General features: G+C 42.0%; 1 protein-coding gene across 1 annotated transcript in view; it reads right to left on the bottom strand.

Moving 5' to 3' along the window:
- Positions 1 to 26,889, bottom strand: part of LOC148135328 (leucine-rich repeat-containing protein 71-like) — a 380,621-nt gene that overhangs the window by 220,524 nt on the left and 133,208 nt on the right. The window contains exon 4 of the mRNA XM_087985124.1: positions 20,713 to 20,796. Within this exon, the coding sequence (XP_087841250.1) occupies positions 20,713 to 20,796 (84 nt within the window). The remainder of the gene's footprint in view (positions 1 to 20,712; positions 20,797 to 26,889) is intronic.

The raw sequence follows: 26,889 nt of genomic DNA, 5'->3' as shown, positions 1-26,889 counted from the left end.
TCTATATAACACACAGGGACTGCTATTCTCTATAATATACATAGGGACTGCTATTCTCTACAATACACACACGGACTGCTATTCTCTACAGTACACACACGGACTGCTATTCTCTATAATACACACAGGAACTGCTATTCTCTATATAACACACAGGGACTGCTATTCTCTATAATATACATAGGGACTGCTATTCTCTACAATACACACACGGACTGCTATTCTCTACAATACACACACGGACGGCTATTCTCTATAATACACACAGGGACTGCTATTCTCTGTAATATACACAGGGAATGCTATTCTCGAGAATACACACAGGGACTGCTATTCTCTATAATACACACAGGGAGTGCTATTCTCTATAATACACACAGGGACTGCTGTTCTCTATAATACACACAGGGACTGCTATTCTCCATAATATACACAGGGACTGCTTTTCTCTATAATATACACAGGGACTGCTATTCTCTCGAATACCCACAAGGTCTGCGATTCTGTATAATTCACACAGGGACTGCTATTCTGCATAACAGATGGAGCTGCTATTTTGTATAATACACATAGTGACTGCTATTCTCTACGATACACACAGGGACTGCTATTCTCTATAATATACACAGGGACTGCTATTCTCTACGATACACACAGGGACTGCTATTCTCAATAATACACCCAGGGACTGCTATTCTCTACAATACACACAGGGACTGCTATTCTCTATAATACACACAGGGACTGCTATTCTCTATAATACACACAGGGATTACTATCCTCTATGATAATCACAGGGACTGCTATTCTCAATAATACACACAGTGACTGATATTCTCTACAATACACTCAGGGACTGGTATTCTCTACAATACACACAGGGACTGCTATTCTCTATAATATACACAGGGACTGCTATTCTCTATAATCCCCATAGGGACTGCTATTCTCTGTAATATACACAGGGACTGCTGTTCTCTATAATACACACAGGGACTGCTATTCTCTATAATATACACAGGGACTGCTATTCTCTATAATACCCACAGGGACTGCTATTCTCTATAATATACACAGGGACTGCTATTCTCTATAATACCCACAGGGACTGCTATTCTCTATAATACCCACAGGGAGTGCTATTCTCTATAATACACACAGGGACTGCTATTCTCTGTAATATACACAGGGATTGCTATTCTCTATAATACACACAGGGACTGCTATTCTCTATAATACACACGGGGACTGCTATTCTCTATAATACACACAGGGACTGCTATTCTCAATAATACACACAGGGACTGCTATTCTCTATAATATACACAGGGGCTGCTATTCTCTATAATATACACAGGGACTGCTATTCTCTATAATATACACAGGGGCTGCTATTCTCTATAATGGACACAGGGACTGCTATTCTCTATAATACACACAGGGGCTGCTATTCTCTATAATATACACAGGGACTGCTATTCTCTATAATATACACAGGGACTGCTATTCTCTATAATACACACAGGGACTGCTATTCTCTATAATATACACAGGGACTGCTATTCTCTATATTATACACAGGGACTGCTATTCTCTATTATATACACAGGGACTGCTATTCTCTACAATACACACAGGGACTGCTATTCTCTACAATACACACAGGGACTGCTATTCTCTATAATACACACAGGGACTGCTATTCTCTATAATATATACAGGGACTGCTATTCTCTACAATACACACAGGGACTGCTATTCTCTATAATGGACACAGGGAATGCTATTCTCTATCATACACACAGGGACTGCTATTCTCTATAATATACACAGGGGCTGCTATTCTCTATAATATACACAGGGACTGCTATTCTCTATAATATACACAGGGACTGCTATTCTCTATAATATACACAGGGACTGCTATTTTCTATAATACACACAGGGACTGCTATTCTCTATAATATACACAGGGACTGCTATTCTCTACAATACACACACGGACTGCTATTCTCTACAATACACACACGGACTGCTATTCTCTACAATACACACAGGAACTGCTATTCTCTATAATACACAAAGGGACTGCTATTCTCTATAATATACACAGGGACTGCTATTCTCTACAATACACACACGGACTGCTATTCTCTACAATACACACACGGACTGCTATTCTCTATAATACACACAGGGACTGCTATTCTCTATAATACACACAGGGACTGCTATTCTCTATAATATACACAGGGACTGCTATTCTCTATAATACACACAGGGACTGCTCTTCTCCATAATATACACAGGGACTGCTATTCTCTATAATATACACAGGGACTGCTATTCTGTATAATACATACAGGGACTGCTATTCTCTATAATATACACAGGGACTGCTATTCTCTATATTATACACAGGGACTGCTATTCTATATTATATACACAGGGACTGCTATTCTCTATAATATACACAGGGACTGCTATTCTCTACAATACACACACGGACTGCTATTCTCTACAATACACACAGGGACTGCTATTCTCTATATTATACACAGGGACTGCTATTCTCTATAATATACACAGGGACTGCTCTTCTCTTCAATACACACAGCGACTGCTATTCTCTATAATGGACACAGGGAATGCTATTCTCTATCATACACACAGGGACTGCTATTCTCAAAAATACACACAGGGGCTGCTATTCTCTATAATATACACAGGGACTGCTATTCTCTATAATATACACAGGGACTGCTATTCTCTATAATATACACAGGGACTGCTATTCTCTATAATACACACAGGGAGTGCTATTCTCTATAATACACACAGGGACTGCTGTTCTCTATAATACACACAGGGACTGCTATTCTCTATAATATACACAGGGACTGCTATTCTCTATAATACCCACAGGGACTGCTCTTCTCCATAATATACACAGGGACTGCTTTTCTCTATAATATACACAGGGACTGCTATTCTCTCGAATACCCACAAGGCCTGCGATTCTGTATAATACACACAGGGACTGCTATTCTGCATAACAGATGGAGCTGCTATTTTGTATAATACACATAGTGACTGCTATTCTCTACGATACACACAGGGACTGCTATTCTCTATAATATACACAGGGACTGCTATTCTCTACGATACACACAGGGACTGCTATTCTCAATAATACACCCAGGGACTGCTATTCTCGATAATACACACAGGGACTGCTATTCTCTATAATACACACAGGGATTACTATCCTCTATGATAATCATAGGGACTGCTATTCTCAATAATACACACAGTGACTGATATTCTCTACAATACACTCAGGGACTGGTATTCTCTACAATACACACAGGGACTGCTATTCTCTATAATATACACAGGGACTGCTATTCTCTATAATCCCCATAGGGACTGCTATTCTCTGTAATATATACAGGGACTGCTGTTCTCTATAATACCCACAGGGACTGCTATTCTCTGTAATATACACAGAGAATGCTATTCTCTATAATACACACAGGGACTGCTATTCTCTATAATACACACGGGGACTGCTATTCTCTATAATACACACAGGGACTGCTATTCTCTATAATACACACAGGGACTGCTATTCTCAATAATACACACAGGGACTGCTATTCTCTATAATATATACAGGGACTGCTATTCTCTATAATATACACAGGGACTGCTATTCTCTATTATATACACAGGGACTGCTATTCTCTACAATACACACAGGGACTGCTATTCTCTACAATACACACAGGAACTGCTATTCTCTATAATATACACAGGGACTGCTATTCTCTACAATACACACAGGGACTGCTATTCTCTATAATGGACACAGGGAATGCTATTCTCTATCATACACACAGGGACTGCTATTCTCTATAATATACACAGGGGCTGCTATTCTCTATAATATACACAGGGACTGCTATTCTCTATAATATACACAGGGACTGCTATTCTCTATAATATACACAGGGACTGCTATTCTCTATAATACACACAGGGACTGCTATTCTCTATAATATACACAGGGACTGCTATTCTCTACAATACACACACGGACTGCTATTCTCTATAATACACACAGGAACTGCTATTCTCTATAATACACACAGGGACTGCTATTCTCTATAATATACACAGGGACTGCTATTCTCTACAATACACACACGGACTGCTATTCTCTACAATACACACACGGACTGCTATTCTCTATAATACACACAGGGACTGCTATTCTCTGTAATATACACAGGGAATGCTATTCTCTATAATACACACAGGGACTGCTATTCTCTATAATACACACAGGGAATGCTATTCTCTATAATACACACAGGGAATGCTATTCTCTATAATACACACAGGGACTGCTGTTCTCTATAATACACACAGGGACTGCTATTCTCTATAATATACACAGGGACTGCTATTCTCTATAATACCCACAGGGACTGCTCTTCTCAATAATGCACACAGGGAATCCTATTCTCTATAATATACACAGGGACTGCTATTGTCTATAATACACACAGGGACTGCTATTGTCTATAATACACACAGGGACTGCTATTCTCTATAATACCCACAGGGACTGCTATTCTCCAAAATACCCACAGGGACTGCTATTCTCTATAATACCCACAGGGACTGCTATTCTCGACAATACCCACAGGGACTGCTATTCTCTATAATACACACAGGGACTGCTATTGTCTATCATACCCACAGGAACTGCTATTCTCTATATAACACACAGGGACTGCTATTCTCTATAATATACATAGGGACTGCTATTCTCTACAATACACACACGGACTGCTATTCTCTACAATACACACACGGACGGCTATTCTCTATAATACACACAGGGACTGCTATTCTCTGTAATATACACAGGGAATGCTATTCTCGAGAATACACACAGGGACTGCTATTCTCTATAATACACACAGGGAGTGCATTTCTCTATAATACACACAGGGACTGCTGTTCTCTATAATACACACAGGGACTGCTATTCTCTATAATATACACAGGGACTGCTATTCTCTATAATACCCACAGGGACTGCTATTCTCCATAATATACACAGGGACTGCTTTTCTCTATAATATACACAGGGACTGCTATTCTCTCGAATACCCACAAGGTCTGCGATTCTGTATAATTCACACAGGGACTGCTATTCTGCATAACAGATGGAGCTGCTATTTTGTATAATACACATAGTGACTGCTATTCTCTACGATACACACAGGGACTGCTATTCTCTATAATATACACAGGGACTGCTATTCTCTACGATACACACAGGGACTGCTATTCTCAATAATACACCCAGGGACTGCTATTCTCTACAATACACACAGGGACTGCTATTCTCTATAATACACACAGGGACTGCTATTCTCTATAATACACACAGGGATTACTATCCTCTATGATAATCACAGGGACTGCTATTCTCAATAATACACACAGTGACTGATATTCTCTACAATACACTCAGGGACTGGTATTCTCTACAATACACACAGGGACTGCTATTCTCTATAATATACACAGGGACTGCTATTCTCTATAATCCCCATAGGGACTGCTATTCTCTGTAATATACACAGGGACTGCTGTTCTCTATAATACACACAGGGACTGCTATTCTCTATAATATACACAGGGACTGCTATTCTCTATAATACCCACAGGGACTGCTATTCTCTATAATATACACAGGGACTGCTATTCTCTATAATACCCACAGGGACTGCTATTCTCTATAATACCCACAGGGAGTGCTATTCTCTATAATACACACAGGGACTGCTATTCTCTGTAATATACACAGGGATTGCTATTCTCTATAATACACACAGGGACTGCTATTCTCTATAATACACACGGGGACTGCTATTCTCTATAATACACACAGGGACTGCTATTCTCAATAATACACACAGGGACTGCTATTCTCTATAATATACACAGGGACTGCTATTCTCTATAATGGACACAGGGACTGCTATTCTCTATAATACACACAGGGGCTGCTATTCTCTATAATATACACAGGGACTGCTATTCTCTATAATATACACAGGGACTGCTATTGTCTATAATACACACAGGGACTGCTATTGTCTATAATACACACAGGGACTGCTATTCTCTATAATACCCACAGGGACTGCTATTCTCCAAAATACCCACAGGGACTGCTATTCTCTATAATACCCACAGGGACTGCTATTCTCGACAATACCCACAGGGACTGCTATTCTCTATAATACACACAGGGACTGCTATTGTCTATCATACCCACAGGAACTGCTATTCTCTATATAACACACAGGGACTGCTATTCTCTATAATATACATAGGGACTGCTATTCTCTACAATACACACACGGACTGCTATTCTCTACAATACACACACGGACTGCTATTCTCTACAATACACACACGGACGGCTATTCTCTATAATACACACAGGGACTGCTATTCTCTGTAATATACACAGGGAATGCTATTCTCGAGAATACACACAGGGACTGCTATTCTCTATAATACACACAGGGAGTGCTATTCTCTATAATACACACAGGGACTGCTGTTCTCTATAATACACACAGGGACTGCTATTCTCTATAATATACACAGGGACTGCTATTCTCTATAATACCCACAGGGACTGCTATTCTCCATAATATACACAGGGACTGCTTTTCTCTATAATATACACAGGGACTGCTATTCTCTCGAATACCCACAAGGTCTGCGATTCTGTATAATTCACACAGGGACTGCTATTCTGCATAACAGATGGAGCTGCTATTTTGTATAATACACATAGTGACTGCTATTCTCTACGATACACACAGGGACTGCTATTCTCTATAATATACACAGGGACTGCTATTCTCTACGATACACACAGGGACTGCTATTCTCAATAATACACCCAGGGACTGCTATTCTCTACAATACACACAGGGACTGCTATTCTCTATAATACACACAGGGACTGCTATTCTCTATAATACACACAGGGATTACTATCCTCTATGATAATCACAGGGACTGCTATTCTCAATAATACACACAGTGACTGATATTCTCTACAATACACTCAGGGACTGGTATTCTCTACAATACACACAGGGACTGCTATTCTCTATAATATACACAGGGACTGCTATTCTCTATAATCCCCATAGGGACTGCTATTCTCTGTAATATACACAGGGACTGCTGTTCTCTATAATACACACAGGGACTGCTATTCTCTATAATATACACAGGGACTGCTATTCTCTAGAATACCCACAGGGACTGCTATTCTCTATAATATACACAGGGACTGCTATTCTCTATAATACCCACAGGGACTGCTATTCTCTATAATACCCACAGGGAGTGCTATTCTCTATAATACACACAGGGACTGCTATTCTCTGTAATATACACAGGGATTGCTATTCTCTATAATACACACAGGGACTGCTATTCTCTATAATACACACGGGGACTGCTATTCTCTATAATACACACAGGGACTGCTATTCTCAATAATACACACAGGGACTGCTATTCTCTATAATATACACAGGGACTGCTATTCTCTATAATGGACACAGGGACTGCTATTCTCTATAATACACACAGGGGCTGCTATTCTCTATAATATACACAGGGACTGCTATTCTCTATATTATACACAGGGACTGCTATTCTCTATTATATACACAGGGACTGCTATTCTCTACAATACACACAGGGACTGCTATTCTCTACAATACACACAGGGACTGCTATTCTCTATAATACACACAGGAACTGCTATTCTCTATAATATATACAGGGACTGCTATTCTCTACAATACACACAGGGACTGCTATTCTCTATAATGGACACAGGGAATGCTATTCTCTATCATACACACAGGGACTGCTATTCTCTATAATATACACAGGGGCTGCTATTCTCTATAATATACACAGGGACTGCTATTTTCTATAATACACACAGGGACTGCTATTCTCTATAATATACACAGGGACTGCTATTCTCTACAATACACACACGGACTGCTATTCTCTACAATACACACACGGACTGCTATTCTCTACAATACACACAGGAACTGCTATTCTCTATAATACACACAGGGACTGCTATTCTCTATAATATACACAGGGACTGCTATTCTCTATAATACACACAGGAACTGCTATTCTCTATAATATACACAGGGACTGCTATTCTCTGCAATACACACAGGGACTGCTATTCTCTATAATGGACACAGGGAATGCTATTCTCTATCATACACACAGGAACTGCTATTCTCAAAAATACACACAGGGGCTGCTATTCTGTATAATATACACAGGGACTGCTATTCTCTATAATATACACAGGGACTGCTATTCTCTATAATATACACAGGGACTGCTATTCTCTATAATACACACAGGGACTGCTATTCTCTATAATATACACAGGGACTGCTATTCTCTATATAACACACAGGGACTGCTATTCTCTATAATATACATAGGGACTGCTATTCTCTACAATACACACACGGACTGCTATTCTCTACAGTACACACACGGACTGCTATTCTCTATAATACACACAGGAACTGCTATTCTCTATATAACACACAGGGACTGCTATTCTCTATAATATACATAGGGACTGCTATTCTCTACAATACACACACGGACTGCTATTCTCTACAATACACACACGGACGGCTATTCTCTATAATACACACAGGGACTGCTATTCTCTGTAATATACACAGGGAATGCTATTCTCGAGAATACACACAGGGACTGCTATTCTCTATAATACACACAGGGAGTGCTATTCTCTATAATACACACAGGGACTGCTGTTCTCTATAATACACACAGGGACTGCTATTCTCCATAATATACACAGGGACTGCTTTTCTCTATAATATACACAGGGACTGCTATTCTCTCGAATACCCACAAGGTCTGCGATTCTGTATAATTCACACAGGGACTGCTATTCTGCATAACAGATGGAGCTGCTATTTTGTATAATACACATAGTGACTGCTATTCTCTACGATACACACAGGGACTGCTATTCTCTATAATATACACAGGGACTGCTATTCTCTACGATACACACAGGGACTGCTATTCTCAATAATACACCCAGGGACTGCTATTCTCTACAATACACACAGGGACTGCTATTCTCTATAATACACACAGGGACTGCTATTCTCTATAATACACACAGGGATTACTATCCTCTATGATAATCACAGGGACTGCTATTCTCAATAATACACACAGTGACTGATATTCTCTACAATACACTCAGGGACTGGTATTCTCTACAATACACACAGGGACTGCTATTCTCTATAATATACACAGGGACTGCTATTCTCTATAATCCCCATAGGGACTGCTATTCTCTGTAATATACACAGGGACTGCTGTTCTCTATAATACACACAGGGACTGCTATTCTCTATAATATACACAGGGACTGCTATTCTCTATAATACCCACAGGGACTGCTATTCTCTATAATATACACAGGGACTGCTATTCTCTATAATACCCACAGGGACTGCTATTCTCTATAATACCCACAGGGAGTGCTATTCTCTATAATACACACAGGGACTGCTATTCTCTGTAATATACACAGGGATTGCTATTCTCTATAATACACACAGGGACTGCTATTCTCTATAATACACACGGGGACTGCTATTCTCTATAATACACACAGGGACTGCTATTCTCTATAATATACACAGGGGCTGCTATTCTCTATAATATACACAGGGACTGCTATTCTCTATAATATACACAGGGGCTGCTATTCTCTATAATGGACACAGGGACTGCTATTCTCTATAATACACACAGGGGCTGCTATTCTCTATAATATACACAGGGACTGCTATTCTCTATAATATACACAGGGACTGCTATTCTCTATAATACACACAGGGACTGCTATTCTCTATAATATACACAGGGACTGCTATTCTCTATATTATACACAGGGACTGCTATTCTCTATTATATACACAGGGACTGCTATTCTCTACAATACACACAGGGACTGCTATTCTCTACAATACACACAGGGACTGCTATTCTCTATAATATATACAGGGACTGCTATTCTCTACAATACACACAGGGACTGCTATTCTGTATAATGTACACAGGGAATGCTATTCTCTATCATACACACAGGGACTGCTATTCTCTATAATATACACAGGGGCTGCTATTCTCTATAATATACACAGGGACTGCTATTCTCTATAATATACACAGGGACTGCTATTCTCTATAATATACACAGGGACTGCTATTTTCTATAATACACACAGGGACTGCTATTCTCTATAATATACACAGGGACTGCTATTCTCTACAATACACACACGGACTGCTATTCTCTACAATACACACACGGACTGCTATTCTCTACAATACACACAGGAACTGCTATTCTCTATAATACACAAAGGGACTGCTATTCTCTATAATATACACAGGGACTGCTATTCTCTACAATACACACACGGACTGCTATTCTCTACAATACACACACGGACTGCTATTCTCTATAATACACACAGGGACTGCTATTCTCTATAATACACACACGGACTGCTATTCTCTACAATACACACACGGACTGCTATTCTCTATAATACACACAGGGACTGCTATTCTCTATAATATACACAGGGACTGCTATTCTATATTATATACACAGGGACTGCTATTCTCTATAATATACACAGGGACTGCTATTCTCTACAATACACACACGGACTGCTATTCTCTACAATACACACAGGGACTGCTATTCTCTATATTATACACAGGGACTGCTATTCTCTATAATATACACAGGGACTGCTCTTCTCTTCAATACACACAGCGACTGCTATTCTCTATAATGGACACAGGGAATGCTATTCTCTATCATACACACAGGGACTGCTATTCTCAAAAATACACACAGGGGCTGCTATTCTCTATAATATACACAGGGACTGCTATTCTCTATAATATACACAGGGACTGCTATTCTCTATAATATACACAGGGACTGCTATTCTCTATAATACACACAGGGACTGCTATTCTCTATAATACACACAGGGAGTGCTATTCTCTATAATACACACAGGGACTGCTGTTCTCTATAATACACACAGGGACTGCTATTCTCTATAATATACACAGGGACTGCTATTCTCTATAATACCCACAGGGACTGCTCTTCTCCATAATATACACAGGGACTGCTTTTCTCTATAATATACACAGGGACTGCTATTCTCTCGAATACCCACAAGGTCTGCGATTCTGTATAATACACACAGGGACTGCTATTCTGCATAACAGATGGAGCTGCTATTTTGTATAATACACATAGTGACTGCTATTCTCTACGATATACACAGGGACTGCTATTCTCTATAATATACACAGGGACTGCTATTCTCTACGATACACACAGGGACTGCTATTCTCAATAATACACCCAGGGACTGCTATTCTCGATAATACACACAGGGACTGCTATTCTCTATAATACACACAGGGATTACTATCCTCTATGATAATCATAGGGACTGCTATTCTCAATAATACACACAGTGACTGATATTCTCTACAATACACTCAGGGACTGGTATTCTCTACAATACACACAGGCACTGCTATTCTCTATAATATACACAGGGACTGCTATTCTCTATAATCCCCATAGGGACTGCTATTCTCTGTAATATACACAGGGACTGCTGTTCTCTATAATACACACAGGGACTGCTATTCTCTATAATATACACAGGGACTGCTATTCTCTGTAATATACACAGGGAATGCTATTCTCTATAATACACACAGGGACTGCTATTCTCTATAATACACACGGGGACTGCTATTCTCTATAATACACACAGGGACTGCTATTCTCAATAATACACACAGGGACTGCTATTCTCAATAATATATACAGGGACTGCTATTCTCTGTAATATACACAGGGACTGCTGTTCTCTATAATACACACAGGGACTGCTATTCTCTATAATATACACAGGGACTGCTATTCTCTGTAATATACACAGGGAATGCTATTCTCTATAATACACACAGGGACTGCTATTCTCTATAATACACACGGGGACTGCTATTCTCTATAATACACACAGGGACTGCTATTCTCAATAATACACACAGGGACTGCTATTCTCAATAATATATACAGGGACTGCTATTCTCTATAATATACACAGGGACTGCTATTCTGTATAATGGACACAGGGACTGCTATTCTCTATAATGGACACAGGGACTGCTATTCTCTATAATACACACAGGGACTGCTATTCTCTACAATACACGCAGGGACTGCTTTTCTCGAGAAGACACACAGGGACTGCTATTCTCAATAATACACACAGAGACTGCTATTCTCTATAAGACACACAGGGACTGCTATTCTCTATAGTACACACAGGGACTGCTATTCTCTATAATACACACAGGGACTGCTATTCTCAATAATATACACGGGGACTGCTATTCTCAAAATACACACAGGGACTGCTATTCTCTGTAATATACACAGGGACTGCTGTTCTCTATAATACACACAGGGACTGCTATTCTCTATAATATACACAGGGACTGCTATTCTCTGTAATACCCACAGGGACTGCTATTCTCTGTAATATACACAGGGAATGCTATTCTCTATAATACACACAGGGACTGCTATTCTCTATAATACACACGGGGACTGCTATTCTCTATAATACACACAGGGACTGCTATTCTCAGTAATACACACAGGGACTGCTATTCTCTATAATATACACAGGGACTGCTATTCTGTATAATGGACACAGGGACTGCTATTCTCTATAATATACACAGGGACTGCTATTCTCTGTAATACACACAGGGACTGCTATTCTCAATAATATACACGGGGACTGCTATTCTCAAAATACACACAGGGACTGCTATTCTCTATAATATACACAGGGACTGCTATTCTCTATAATACACACAGGGACTGCTATTCTCTATAATATACACAGGGACTGCTATTCTCTATAATATACACAGGGACTGCTATTCTCTATAATACACACAGGGACTGCTATTCTCTATTATATACACAGGGACTGCTATTCTCTACAATACACACAGGGACTGCTATTCTCTACAATACACACAGGGACTTCTATTCTTTATAATACACACAGGAACTGCTATTCTCTATAATAGACACAGGGACTGCTATTCTCTACAATACACACAGGGACTGCTATTCTCTATAATGGACACAGGGAATGCTATTCTCTATCATACACACAGGGACTGCTATTCTCTATAATATACACAGGGGCTGCTATTCTCTATAATATACACAGGGACTGCTATTCTCTATAATATACACAGGGACTGCTATTCTCTATAATATCCACAGGGACTGCTATTCTCTATCATATACACCGGGACTGCTATTCTCTACAATACACACAGGGACTGCTATTCTCTACAATACACACACGGACTGCTATTCTCTATAATACACACAGGAACTGCTATTCTCTATAATACACACAGGAACTGCTATTCTCTATAATACACACAGGGACTGCTATTCTCTATAATATACACAGGGACTGCTATTCTCTACAATACACACACGGACTGCTATTCTCTACAATACACACACGGACTGCTATTCTCTATAATACACACAGGGACTGCTATTCTCTATAATACACACAGGGACTGCTATTCTCTATAATATACACAGGGACTGCTATTCTCTATAATACCCACAGGGACTGCTCTTCTCCATAATATACACAGGGACTGCTATTCTCTATAATATACACAGGGACTGCTATTCTGCATAATACACACAGGGACTGCTATTCTCTATAATATACACAGGGACTGCTATTCTCTATATTATACACAGGGACTGCTATTCTATATTATATACACAGGGACTGCTATTCTCTATAATACACACAGGGGCTGCTATTCTCTATAATATACACAGGGACTGCTATTCTCTATAATATACACAGGGACTGCTATTCTCTATAATACACACAGGGACTGCTATTCTCTATAATATACACAGGGACTGCTATTCTCTATATTATACACAGGGACTGCTATTCTCTATTATATACACAGGGACTGCTATTCTCTACAATACACACAGGGACTGCTATTCTCTACAATACACACAGGGACTTCTATTCTTTATAATACACACAGGAACTGCTATTCTCTATAATAGACACAGGGACTGCTATTCTCTACAATACACACAGGGACTGCTATTCTCTATAATGGACACAGGGAATGCTATTCTCTATCATACACACAGGGACTGCTATTCTCTATAATATACACAGGGGCTGCTATTCTCTATAATATACACAGGGACTGCTATTCTCTATAATATACACAGGGACTGCTATTCTCTATAATATCCACAGGGACTGCTATTCTCTATCATATACACCGGGACTGCTATTCTCTACAATACACACAGGGACTGCTATTCTCTACAATACACACACGGACTGCTATTCTCTATAATACACACAGGAACTGCTATTCTCTATAATACACACAGGAACTGCTATTCTCTATAATACACACAGGGACTGCTATTCTCTATAATATACACAGGGACTGCTATTCTCTACAATACACACACGGACTGCTATTCTCTACAATACACACACGGACTGCTATTCTCTATAATACACACAGGGACTGCTATTCTCTATAATACACACAGGGACTGCTATTCTCTATAATATACACAGGGACTGCTATTCTCTATAATACCCACAGGGACTGCTCTTCTCCATAATATACACAGGGACTGCTATTCTCTATAATATACACAGGGACTGCTATTCTGTATAATACACACAGGGACTGCTATTCTCTATAATATACACAGGGACTGCTATTCTCTATATTATACACAGGGACTGCTATTCTATATTATATACACAGGGACTGCTATTCTCTATAATATACACAGGGACTGCTATTCTCTACAATACACACACGGACTGCTATTCTCTACAATACACACAGGGACTGCTATTCTCTATAATACACACAGGAACTGCTATTCTCTATAATATACACAGGGACTGCTATTCTCTACAATACACACAGGGACTGCTATTCTCTATAATGGACACAGGGAATGCTATTCTCTATCATACACACAGGGACTGCTATTCTCAAAAATACACACAGGGGCTGCTATTCTCTATAATATACACAGGGACTGCTATTCTCTATAATATACACAGGGACTGCTATTCTCTATAATACACACAGGGACTGCTATTCTCTATAATATACACAGGGACTGCTATTCTCTACAATACACACACGGACTGCAATTCTCTACAATACACACACGGACTGCTATTCTCTATAATACACACAGGAACTGCTATTCTCTATAATACACACAGGAACTGCTATTCTCTATATAACACACAGGGACTGCTATTCTCTATAATATACATAGGGACTGCTATTCTCTACAATACACACACGGACTGCTATTCTCTACAATACACACAGGGACTGCTATTCTCTATAATACACACAGGGACTGCTATTCTCTGTAATATACACAGGGAATGCTATTCTCTATAATACACACAGGGACTGCTATTCTCTATAATACACACAGGGAGTGCTATTCTCTATAATACACACAGGGACTGCTGTTCTCTATAATACACACAGGGACTGCTATTCTCTATAATATACACAGGGACTGCTATTATCTATAATACCCACAGGGACTGCTCTTCTCCATAATATACACAGGGACTGCTTTTCTCTATAATATACACAGGGACTGCTATTCTCTCTAATACCCACAAGGTCTGCGATTCTGTATAATACACACAGGGACTGCTATTCTGCATAACAGATGGAGCTGCTATTTTGTATAATACACATAGTGACTGCTATTCTCTACGATACACACAGGGACTGCTATTCTCTATAATATACACAGGGACTGCTATTCTCTACGATACACACAGGGACTGCTATTCTCAATAATACACCCAGGGACTGCTATTCTCGATAATACACACAGGGACTGCTATTCTCTATAATACACACAGGGATTACTATCCTCTATGATAATCATAGGGACTGCTATTCTCAATAATACACACAGTGACTGATATTCTCTACAATACACTCAGGGACTGGTATTCTCTACAATACACACAGGGACTGCTATTCTCTATAATATACACAGGGACTGCTATTCTCTATAATCCCCATAGGGACTGCTATTCTCTGTAATATACACAGGGACTGCTGTTCTCTATAATACACACAGGGACTGCTATTCTCTATAATATACACAGGGACTGCTATTCTCTATAATACCCACAGGGACTGCAATTCTCTGTAATATACACAGGGAATGCTATTCTCTATAATACACACAGGGACTGCTATTCTCTATAATACACACGGGGACTGCTATTCTCTATAATACACACAGGGACTGCTATTCTCAATAATACACACAGGGACTGCTATTCTCTATAATATACACAGGGACTGCTATTCTCTATATTATACACAGGGACTGCTATTCTCTATTATATACACAGGGACTGCTATTCTCTACAATACACACAGGGACTGCTATTCTCTATAATACACACAGGAACTGCTATTCTCTATAATATACAGAGGGACTGCTATTCTCTACAATACACACAGGGACTGCTATTCTCTATAATGGACACAGGGAATGCTATTCTCTATCATACACACAGGGACTGCTATTCTCTATAATATACACAGGGGCTGCTATTCTCTATAATATACACAGGGACTGCTATTCTCTATAATATACACAGGGACTGCTATTCTCTATAATATACACAGGGACTGCTATTCTCTATAATACACACAGGGACTGCTATTCTCTATAATATACACAGGGACTGCTATTCTCTACAATACACACACGGACTGCTATTCTCTACAATACACACACGGACTGCTATTCTCTATAATACACACAGGAACTGCTATTCTCTATAATACACACAGGGACTGCTATTCTCTATAATATACACAGGGACTGCTATTCTCTACAATACACACACGGACTGCTATTCTCTACAATACACACACGGACTGCTATTCTCTATAATACACACAGGGACTGCTATTCTCTGTAATATACACAGGGAATGCTATTCTCTATAATACACACAGGGACTGCTATTCTCTATAATACACACAGGGAATGCTATTCTCTATAATACACACAGGGACTGCTGTTCTCTATAATACACACAGGGACTGCTGTTCTCTATAATACACACAGGGACTGCTATTCTCTATAATATACACAGGGACTGCTATTCTCTATAATACACACAGGAACTGCTATTCTCTATAATACACACAGGGACTGCTATTCTCTATAATATACACAGGGACTGCTATTCTCTACAATACACACACGGACTGCTATTCTCTACAATACACACACGGACTGCTATTCTCTATAATACACACAGGGACTGCTATTCTCTGTAATATACACAGGGAATGCTATTCTCTATAATACACACAGGGACTGCTATTCTCTATAATACACACAGGGAATGCTATTCTCCATAATATACACAGGGACTGCTATTCTCTATAATATACACAGGGACTGCTATTCTGTATAATACACACAGGGACTGCTATTCTCTATAATATACACAGGGACTGCTATTCTCTATATTATACACAGGGACTGCTATTCTATATTATATACACAGGGACTGCTATTCTCTATAATATACACAGGGACTGCTATTCTCTACAATACACACAGGGACTGCTGTTCTCTACAATACACACAGGGACTGCTATTCTCTATAATACACACAGGAACTGCTATTCTCTGTAATATACACAGGGACTGCTATTCTCTACAATACACACAGGGACTGCTATTCTCTATAATAGACACAGGGAATGCTATTCTCTATAATACACACAGGGGCTGCTATTCTCTATAATATACACAGGGACTGCTATTCTCTATAATATACACAGGGACTGCTATTCTCTATAATACACACAGGGACTGCTATTCTCTATAATACACACAGGGACTGCTATTCTCTATAATATACACAGGGACTGCTATTCTCTATATTATACACAGGGACTGCTATTCTCTATTATATACACAGGGACTGCTATTCTCTACAATACACACAGGGACTGCTATTCTCTACAATACACACAGGGACTGCTATTCTCTATAATACACACAGGGACTGCTATTCTCTATAATGGACACAGGGAATGCTATTCTCTATCATACACACAGGGACTGCTATTCTCTATAATATACAAAGGGGCTGCTATTCTCTATAATATACACAGGGACTGCTATTCTCTATAATATACACAGGGACTGCTATTCTCTATAATATACACAGGGACTGCTATTCTCTATAATACACACAGGGACTGCTATTCTCTATAATATACACAGGGACTGCTATTCTCTACAATACACACACGGACTGCTATTCTCTACAATACACACACGGACTGCTATTCTCTATAATACACACAGGAACTGCTATTCTCTATAATACACACAGGGACTGCTATTCTCTATAATATACACAGGGACTGCTATTCTCTACAATACACACACGGACTGCTATTCTCTACAATACACACACGGACTGCTATTCTCTATAATACACACAGGGACTGCTATTCTCTGTAATATACACAGGGAATGCTATTCTCTATAATACACACAGGGACTGCTATTCTCTATAATACACACAGGGAATGGTATTCTCTATAATACACACAGGGACTGCTGTTCTCTATAATACACACAGGGACTGCTATTCTCTATAATATACACAGGGACTGCTATTCTCTATAATACCCACAGGGACTGCTCTTCTCCATAATATACACAGGGACTGCTTTTCTCTATAATATACACAGGGACTGCTATTCTCTATAATACCCACAAGGTCTGCGATTCTGTATGATACACACAGGGACTGCTATTCTGCATAACAGATGGAGCTGCTATTTTGTATAATACACATAGTGACTGCTATTCTCTACGATACACACAGGGACTGCTATTCTCTATAATATACAAGGGGCTGCTATTCTCTACGATACACACAGGGACTGCTATTCTCTGTAATATACACAGGGACTGCTATTCTCAATAATACACCCAGGGACTGCTATTCTCGATAATACACACAGGGAATGCTATTCTCTATAATACACACAGGGACTACTATCCTCTATGATAATCACAGGGACTGCTATTCTCAATAATACACACAGTGACTGATATTCTCTACAATACACTCAGGGACTGGTATTCTCTACAATATACACAGGGACTGCTATTCTCTACAATATACACAGGGACTGCTATTCTCTATAATACCCACAGGGACTGCTATTCTCTGTAATATACACAGGGAATGCTATTCTCAATAATACACACAGTGACTGATATTCTCTACAATACACTCAGGGACTGGTATTCTCTACAATATACACAGGGACTGCTATTCTCTACAATATACACAGGGACTGCTATTCTCTATAATACCCACAGGGACTGCTATTCTCTGTAATATACACAGGGAATGCTATTCTCTATAATACACACAGGGACTGCTATTCTCTATAATACACACAGGGAATGCTATTCTCTATAATACACACAGGGACTGCTGTTCTCTATAATACACACAGGGACTGCTATTCTCTATAATATACACAGGGACTGCTATTCTCTATAATACCCACAGGGACTGCTATTCTCTGTAATATACACAGGGAATGCTATTCTCTATAATACACACAGGGACTGCTATTCTCTATAATACACACAGGGACTGCTATTCTCTATAATACACACAGGGACTGCTATTCTCTCCAATACACACAGGGACTGCTATTCTCTCTCATATACACAGGGACTGCTATTCTCTACAATACCCACAGGGACTGCTATTCTCAATAATACCCACAGGGACTGCTATTCTCTACAATACACACAGGGACAGTCCTGGGGGTGGGAGGTGATCTCACACACCACTTACCGTCCCGAGGTGGTGCGCGGGAGCATTGTGGAAATCCTCCATCCTGCTCCCTGTTCTGGACCGGTTTGGGGGGAGGGTGGGGCATCTCCCATCCCGTTCACGGTCACGGTTGTTTGGGGGCGGGGGAGTGAGTGGAATCTCCCTTCCCACTCGCTGCGTCAGGGAGAATCTCCTAACTCCATTCCCTGTTCTTTTTGGGAAACATTGAGCAGAGGGTGGGGCGCGGGGTTGGGATGGGCCTGTGAGCACATTCCCAGTGCTTGGGGCTGTGGGACTTGTCACCTCTCGGTCCCCTGCTGTGGGAATCCCAAGCCCAGAGCTGGCGCCTGGCTGGCTTTGTCCCTGACCGTCCTGGGCGCAGGGGTGGGAACAATTGGTATTTTACACACCCCACTCCCCTGACACTCACCTCCGCCAACTTGCTGGCTCCCTGGTCCCCGATCTGATTGTAAGCCAGACTGAGCCACACCAGAGTTCGGTTCAAACGCAGTCCCTGCAGAAGGAAGGAATGGAATGGAAATCTCCCCTTTCAATGTTCGGAGTCTCCGGGACTGGGAGCAGCCTGGACAGACGGCATGAAGTGTGTGGAGGCAGGAGTGTGCAGCTGGGGCAGTGCAGAGAGGGATGGAGTGACAAGCTTTGAGGAGAGACCCCAATGGAAAGCAGCAAGCTGAGCAGCTCCGAGATATTGCGATGTCTGCATGCACCTCACCCCGAAAACTGACAAGTTACACAAGAAAGTGCACGGGTTAGACTTTCGCAGGAATAGAAGTTTCAAATACAGAAAGGGTATTACGTGTGAGGCTGAGCATTTGTGGGGAAGGCAGTTTGTATTTAAGAGTCTGCGTGTACGCACATGGAAGGACATTCATTGGAGTGAGCCTGCATGAGTGAGAGTACAGTACAGTGAGTGGGTGTGGGTGTATTTGTCAGGCTGGGAATCTGTGGAGGGTTCAGCCAGAGAAGATGTGCGTGTGGGAGTGACAGTGTTTGTGCAAGAGTGACAGCGCTTGCGTGTGGGAGTAAGAATGTGTACGTGTGTGCCTGTCTATGTGTGTGTCTGTCTGTCTGTCTGTGTGTGTGTGTTGAGAGAGAGAATGCTTGTGCATGTGAGAGTGAGAATGTGTGCGTGTCTAACAGTGAGAATGTGAGCGAGAGAATGTGTGTCAGAGTGAGAATGTTTGAGTGAGAGAGAATAATTGCATGAGAGTGAGAATGTGTGTGTGTGGGAGAGCAAAGAGAATGCTTGAGAGTGAAAATGAGAGTGAGAATCTTCATGTGTGGGTGCGTGTGTGCGCGAGAGTGAGAGAGACAGAGAGAGGGAGAGAGAGAGACAGAGAGAGGGAGAGAGAGAGAGACAGAGAGAGACAGAGAGAGACAGAGAGAGAGGGAGAGAGAGAGAGACAGAGAGAGACAGAGAGAGACAGAGAGAGAGGGAGAGAGAGAGAGACACAGAGAGAGGGAGAGAGAGACACAGAGAGAGGGAGAGAGAGAGAGAGAGAGACAGAGAGAGTGAGAGAGAGAGAGACAGAGAGAGGGAGAGAGAGAGAGAGAGACAGAGAGAGGGAGAGAGACACACAGAGAGAGGGAGAGAGAGAGAGAGAGAGAGACAGAGAGAGTGAGAGAGAGAGAGAGACAGAGAGAGGGAGAGAGAGACAGAGAGAGTGAGAGAGAGAGACAGAGAGAGAGAGAGAGAGACAGAGAGAGAGAGAGAGACACAGAGAGAGGGAGAGAGAGACACAGAGAGAGGGAGAGAGAGAGAGACAGAGAGAGTGAGAGAGAGAGAGACAGAGAGAGGGAGAGAGACACAGAGAGAGGGAGAGAGAGAGAGAGACAGAGAGAGGGAGAGAGAGAGAGACAGAGAGAGGGAGAGAGAGAGCATGCTTGTGTATGAGAATGTTTGCATGTGAAAGGGAATGGGTTTGAGTGAGAATGTGCGTGAGTGAGAGAGTGAGACCACTTGTGTGAGAATGTCTGGGAGAGAGAGAATATTTGCGTGAGGGAGTAGGAATCTTTGTTTGTGAGAGCGAGTGAGAATGTTTGCATGTGAGAGACAGAATGGTTTTGAGTGAGAGACAATGTCTGCTTGAGACTGAGGATGTTTATGTGAGAGAGTGCGATTGTGTGTGAGAGTGAGAGTGTTGGGGAGAGTGAGAATGTGTGTGTGTGACAGACTGAGAATGTTTCAGAGAGTGAGAGAGTGGGAATGTGTGTGTTAGGGAGTGAGAAAGTGTGTGTTAGGGAGTGAGAAAGTGTGTGTGTTAGTGAGTGGGAATGTGTGTGTGTTAGTGAGTGAGAAAGTGTGTGTTAGTGAGTGAGAAAGTGTGTGTGTTAGTGAGTGAGAAAGTGTGTGTGTTAGTGAGTGAGAAAGTGTGTGTATTAGTGAGTGGGAATGTTTGTGCGTTAGGGAGTGGGAATGTGTGTGAGTTAGGGAGTGGGAATGTGTGTGCGTTAGGGAGTGAGAATGTGTGTGCGTTAGGGAGTGAGAATGTGTGTGCGTTAGGGAGTGGGAATGTGTGTGCGTTAGGGAGTGGGAATGTGTGTGCGTTAGGGAGTGAGAATGTGAGTGTGTTAGGGAGTGAGAATGTGTGTGTTAGGGAGTCGGAATGTTTGTGCGTTAGGGATTGGGAATGTGTGTGTGTTAGGGAGTGGGAATGTGTGTGTGTGTTAGGGAGTGGGAATATTTGTGCGTTAGGGATTGGGAATGTGTGTGTTTGTGAGGCAGTGGGATAGTGTGTATGTTAGGGAGTGGGAATGCATGTATGTTAGGGAGTGGGAATGTATGTGTTCGTTAGGGAGTGGGAATGTGTGTGTGTTAGGGAGTGGGAATGTGTGCGCGTTAGGGAGTGAGAATGTGTGCGCGTTAGGGAGTGGGAATGTGTGTGCGTTAGGGAGTGGGAATGTGTGTGTGCAAGAGATTGGGAATGTGTGTGTGCAAGGGAGTGAGAATGTGTGTGTGCAAGGGAGTGGGAATGTGTGTGCGTTAGGGAATGTGTGTTCGTGAGGAAGTGAGAATGTGTGTGTGTGTTAGGGAGTGGGAATGTTTGTGCGTTAGGGAGTGGGAATGTGTGTGTGTTAGGGAGTGGGAATGTGTGTGCGCTAGGGAGTGGGAATGTGTGTGTATTAGGAAGTGAGAATGTGTGTGTGTTAGGGAATGGGAATGAGTGTGTGTTAGGAAGTGAGAATGTGTGTGTTAGGGAGTGGGAATGTGTGTGTTAGGGAGTGGGAATGTGTGTGTTAGGCAGTGGGAATTTGTGTGTTAGGGAGTGGGAATGTGTGTGTGTTAGGGAGTGGGAATGTGTGTGTTCGGGAGTGGGAATGTGTGTGCGTTAGGGACTGATAATGTGTGTGTGTAAGGGTTTGGGAATGTGTGTGTGTGAGGGAGTGATAATGTGTGTATGTTAGGGAGTGAGAATGTGTCTATGTTAGGGAGTGGGAATGTGTGTGTTAGGGAGTGGGAATGTGTGTGTTAGGGAGTGGGAATGTGTGTGTTAGGCAGTGGGAATTTGTGTGTTAGGGAGTGGGAATGTGTGTGTATTAGGGAGTGGGAATGTGTGTGTTAGGGAGTGGGAATGTGTGTGTCTTGGGAATGTGTGTTAAGGAATGGGAATATGTGTGTTAGGGAGTGGGAATGTGTGTGTGTTCGGGAGTGGGAATGTTTTTGCCTTAAGGAGTGATAATGTGTGTGTGTCAGTGATTGGGAAAGTGTGTGTGCAAGGGAGTGAGAATGTGTGTATGTTAGGGAGTGGGAATGTGTGTGTGTTAGGGAGTGGGAATGTGTGCCTGTTAGGGAGTGGGAATGTGTGTGTTAGGGAATGGGAATGTGTGTGTCTTGGGAATGTGTGTGTTAGGGAATGGGAATGTGTGTGTTTTGGGGAGTGGGAATGTGTGTGTTCGGGAGTGGGAATGTGTGTGTCTTGGGAATGTGTGTGTTAGGGAATGGGAATGTGTGTGTGTTAGGGAGTGGGAAGGTGTGTGTGTTAGGGAGTGAGAATTAGTGTGTTAGGGAGTGGGATTGTGTGTGTGTTAGGGAGTGAGAATGTGGGTGTGATAGGGAGTGGGAATGTGTGTGTAAGGGAGTGGGAATGTGTGTGTTAGGGAGTGAGAATGTGGGTGTGATAGGGAGTGGGAATGTGTGTGTTAGGGAGTGAGAATGTGGGTGTGATAGGGAGTGGGAATATGTGTGCGTTAGGGAGTGGGAATGTGTGCGCGTTAGGGAGTGAGAATGTGTGCGCGTTAGGGAGTGAGAATGTGTGTGTGTTAGGGATTGTGAATGTTTGTGCGTTAGGGAGTGGGAATGTGTGTGAGTTAGGGAGTGGGAATGTGTGTGCGTTAGGGAGTGAGAATGTGTGTGCGTTAGGGAGTGGGAATGTGTGTGCGTTAGGCAGTGGGAATGTGTGTGTGTTAGGGAATGGAAATGTGTGTGTTAGGGAGTGGGATTGTGTGTGTGTTAGGGAGTGAGAATGTGTGTGTGTTAGGGAGTGGGAATGTGTGTGTGTTAGGGAGTGGGAATGTGTGTGTTAGGGAGTGAGAATGTGTGTGTTAGGGAGTGGGAATGTTTGTGCGTTGGGGAGTGGGAATGTGTGTGTTTGTGAGGCAGTGGGATAGTGTGTATGTTAGGGAGTGGGAATGCATGTATGTTAGGGAGTGGGAATGTATGTGTTCGTTAGGGAATGGGAATGTGTGTGTGTGAGGGATTGGGAATGTGTGTGTGCGAGGGAGTGAGAATGTGTGTGTGTGTTAGGGAGTGGGAATGTGTGTGTTAGGGAGTTGGAATGCGTTTGTGTTAGGGAGTGGGAATGTGCGTTGGGGAGTGAGAATGTGTGTGCATTAGGGAGTGGGAATGTGTGTGTGCAAGGGATTGGGAATGTGTGTGTGCAAGGGAGTGAGAATGTGTGTGTGTTCTGGAGTGGGAATGTGTGTGTGTTCGGGAGTGGGAATGTGTGTGTGTGCGGGAGTGGGAATGTGTGTGCGTTAGGGAATGGGAATGTGTGTGCGTTAGGGAATGGGAATGTGTGTGCATTAGGGAATGGGAATGTGTGTGAGTTAGGAAGTGAGAATGTGTGTGTGCGTTAAGGATTGGGAATGTGTGTGCGTTAGGGAATGGGAATGTGTGTGCGTTAGGGAGTGGGAATGTGTGTGTGTTAGGGAGTGGGAATGTGTGTGTGTTAGGGAATGGGAATGTTTGTGTGTTAGGGAGTGGAAATGTGTGTGTGTTAGGGAGTGAGAACGTTTGTGTGTTAGGGAGTGGGAATGTGTGTGTGTGTTAGGGAGTGGGAATGTGTGTGTTAGGGAGTGGGAATGTGCGTTGGGGACTGAGAATGTGTGTGCATTAGGGAGTGGGAATGTGTGTGTGTTCGGGAGTGGGAATGTGTGTGTGTGTTAGGGAGTGGGAATGTTTGTGCGTTAGGGAGTGGGAATGTGTGTGCGTTAGGAAGTGAGAATGTGTGTGTGCGTTAAGGATTGGGAATGTGTGTGCGTTAGGGAATGGGAATGTGTGTGCGTTAGGGAGTGAGAATGTGTGTGTTAGGGAGTCGGAATGTTTGTGCGTTAGGGATTGGGAATGTGTGTGTGTTAGGGAGTGGGAATGTGTGTGTGTGTTAGGGAGTGGGAATATTTGTGCGTTAGGGATTGGGAATGTGTGTGTTTGTGAGGCAGTGGGATAGTGTGTATGTTAGGGAGTGGGAATGCATGTATGTTAGGGAGTGGGAATGTATGTGTTCGTTAGGGAGTGGGAATGTGTGTGTGTTAGGGAGTGGGAATGTGTGCGCGTTAGGGAGTGAGAATGTGTGCGCGTTAGGGAGTGGGAATGTGTGTGCGTTAGGGAGTGGGAATGTGTGTGTGCAAGAGATTGGGAATGTGTGTGTGCAAGGGAGTGAGAATGTGTGTGTGCAAGGGAGTGGGAATGTGTGTGCGTTAGGGAATGTGTGTTCGTGAGGAAGTGAGAATGTGTGTGTGTGTTAGGGAGTGGGAATGTTTGTGCGTTAGGGAGTGGGAATGTGTGTGTGTTAGGGAGTGGGAATGTGTGTGCGCTAGGGAGTGGGAATGTGTGTGTATTAGGAAGTGAGAATGTGTGTGTGTTAGGGAATGGGAATGAGTGTGTGTTAGGAAGTGAGAATGTGTGTGTTAGGGAGTGGGAATGTGTGTGTTAGGGAGTGGGAATGTGTGTGTTAGGCAGTGGGAATTTGTGTGTTAGGGAGTGGGAATGTGTGTGTGTTAGGGAGTGGGAATGTGTGTGTTCGGGAGTGGGAATGTGTGTGCGTTAGGGACTGATAATGTGTGTGTGTAAGGGTTTGGGAATGTGTGTGTGTGAGGGAGTGATAATGTGTGTATGTTAGGGAGTGAGAATGTGTCTATGTTAGGGAGTGGGAATGTGTGTGTTAGGGAGTGGGAATGTGTGTGTTAGGGAGTGGGAATGTGTGTGTTAGGCAGTGGGAATTTGTGTGTTAGGGAGTGGGAATGTGTGTGTATTAGGGAGTGGGAATGTGTGTGTTAGGGAGTGGGAATGTGTGTGTCTTGGGAATGTGTGTTAAGGAATGGGAATATGTGTGTTAGGGAGTGGGAATGTGTGTGTGTTCGGGAGTGG

Source organism: Chiloscyllium plagiosum, unplaced genomic scaffold (assembly GCF_037043375.1).
Source record: "Chiloscyllium plagiosum isolate Xiang-an unplaced genomic scaffold, Cpla_swu_hap1 HiC_scaffold_50, whole genome shotgun sequence".
In the NCBI taxonomy this organism is placed as follows: Eukaryota; Metazoa; Chordata; class Chondrichthyes; order Orectolobiformes; family Hemiscylliidae; genus Chiloscyllium; species Chiloscyllium plagiosum.
This window is presented reverse-complemented; position numbering and strand designations above follow the sequence as displayed.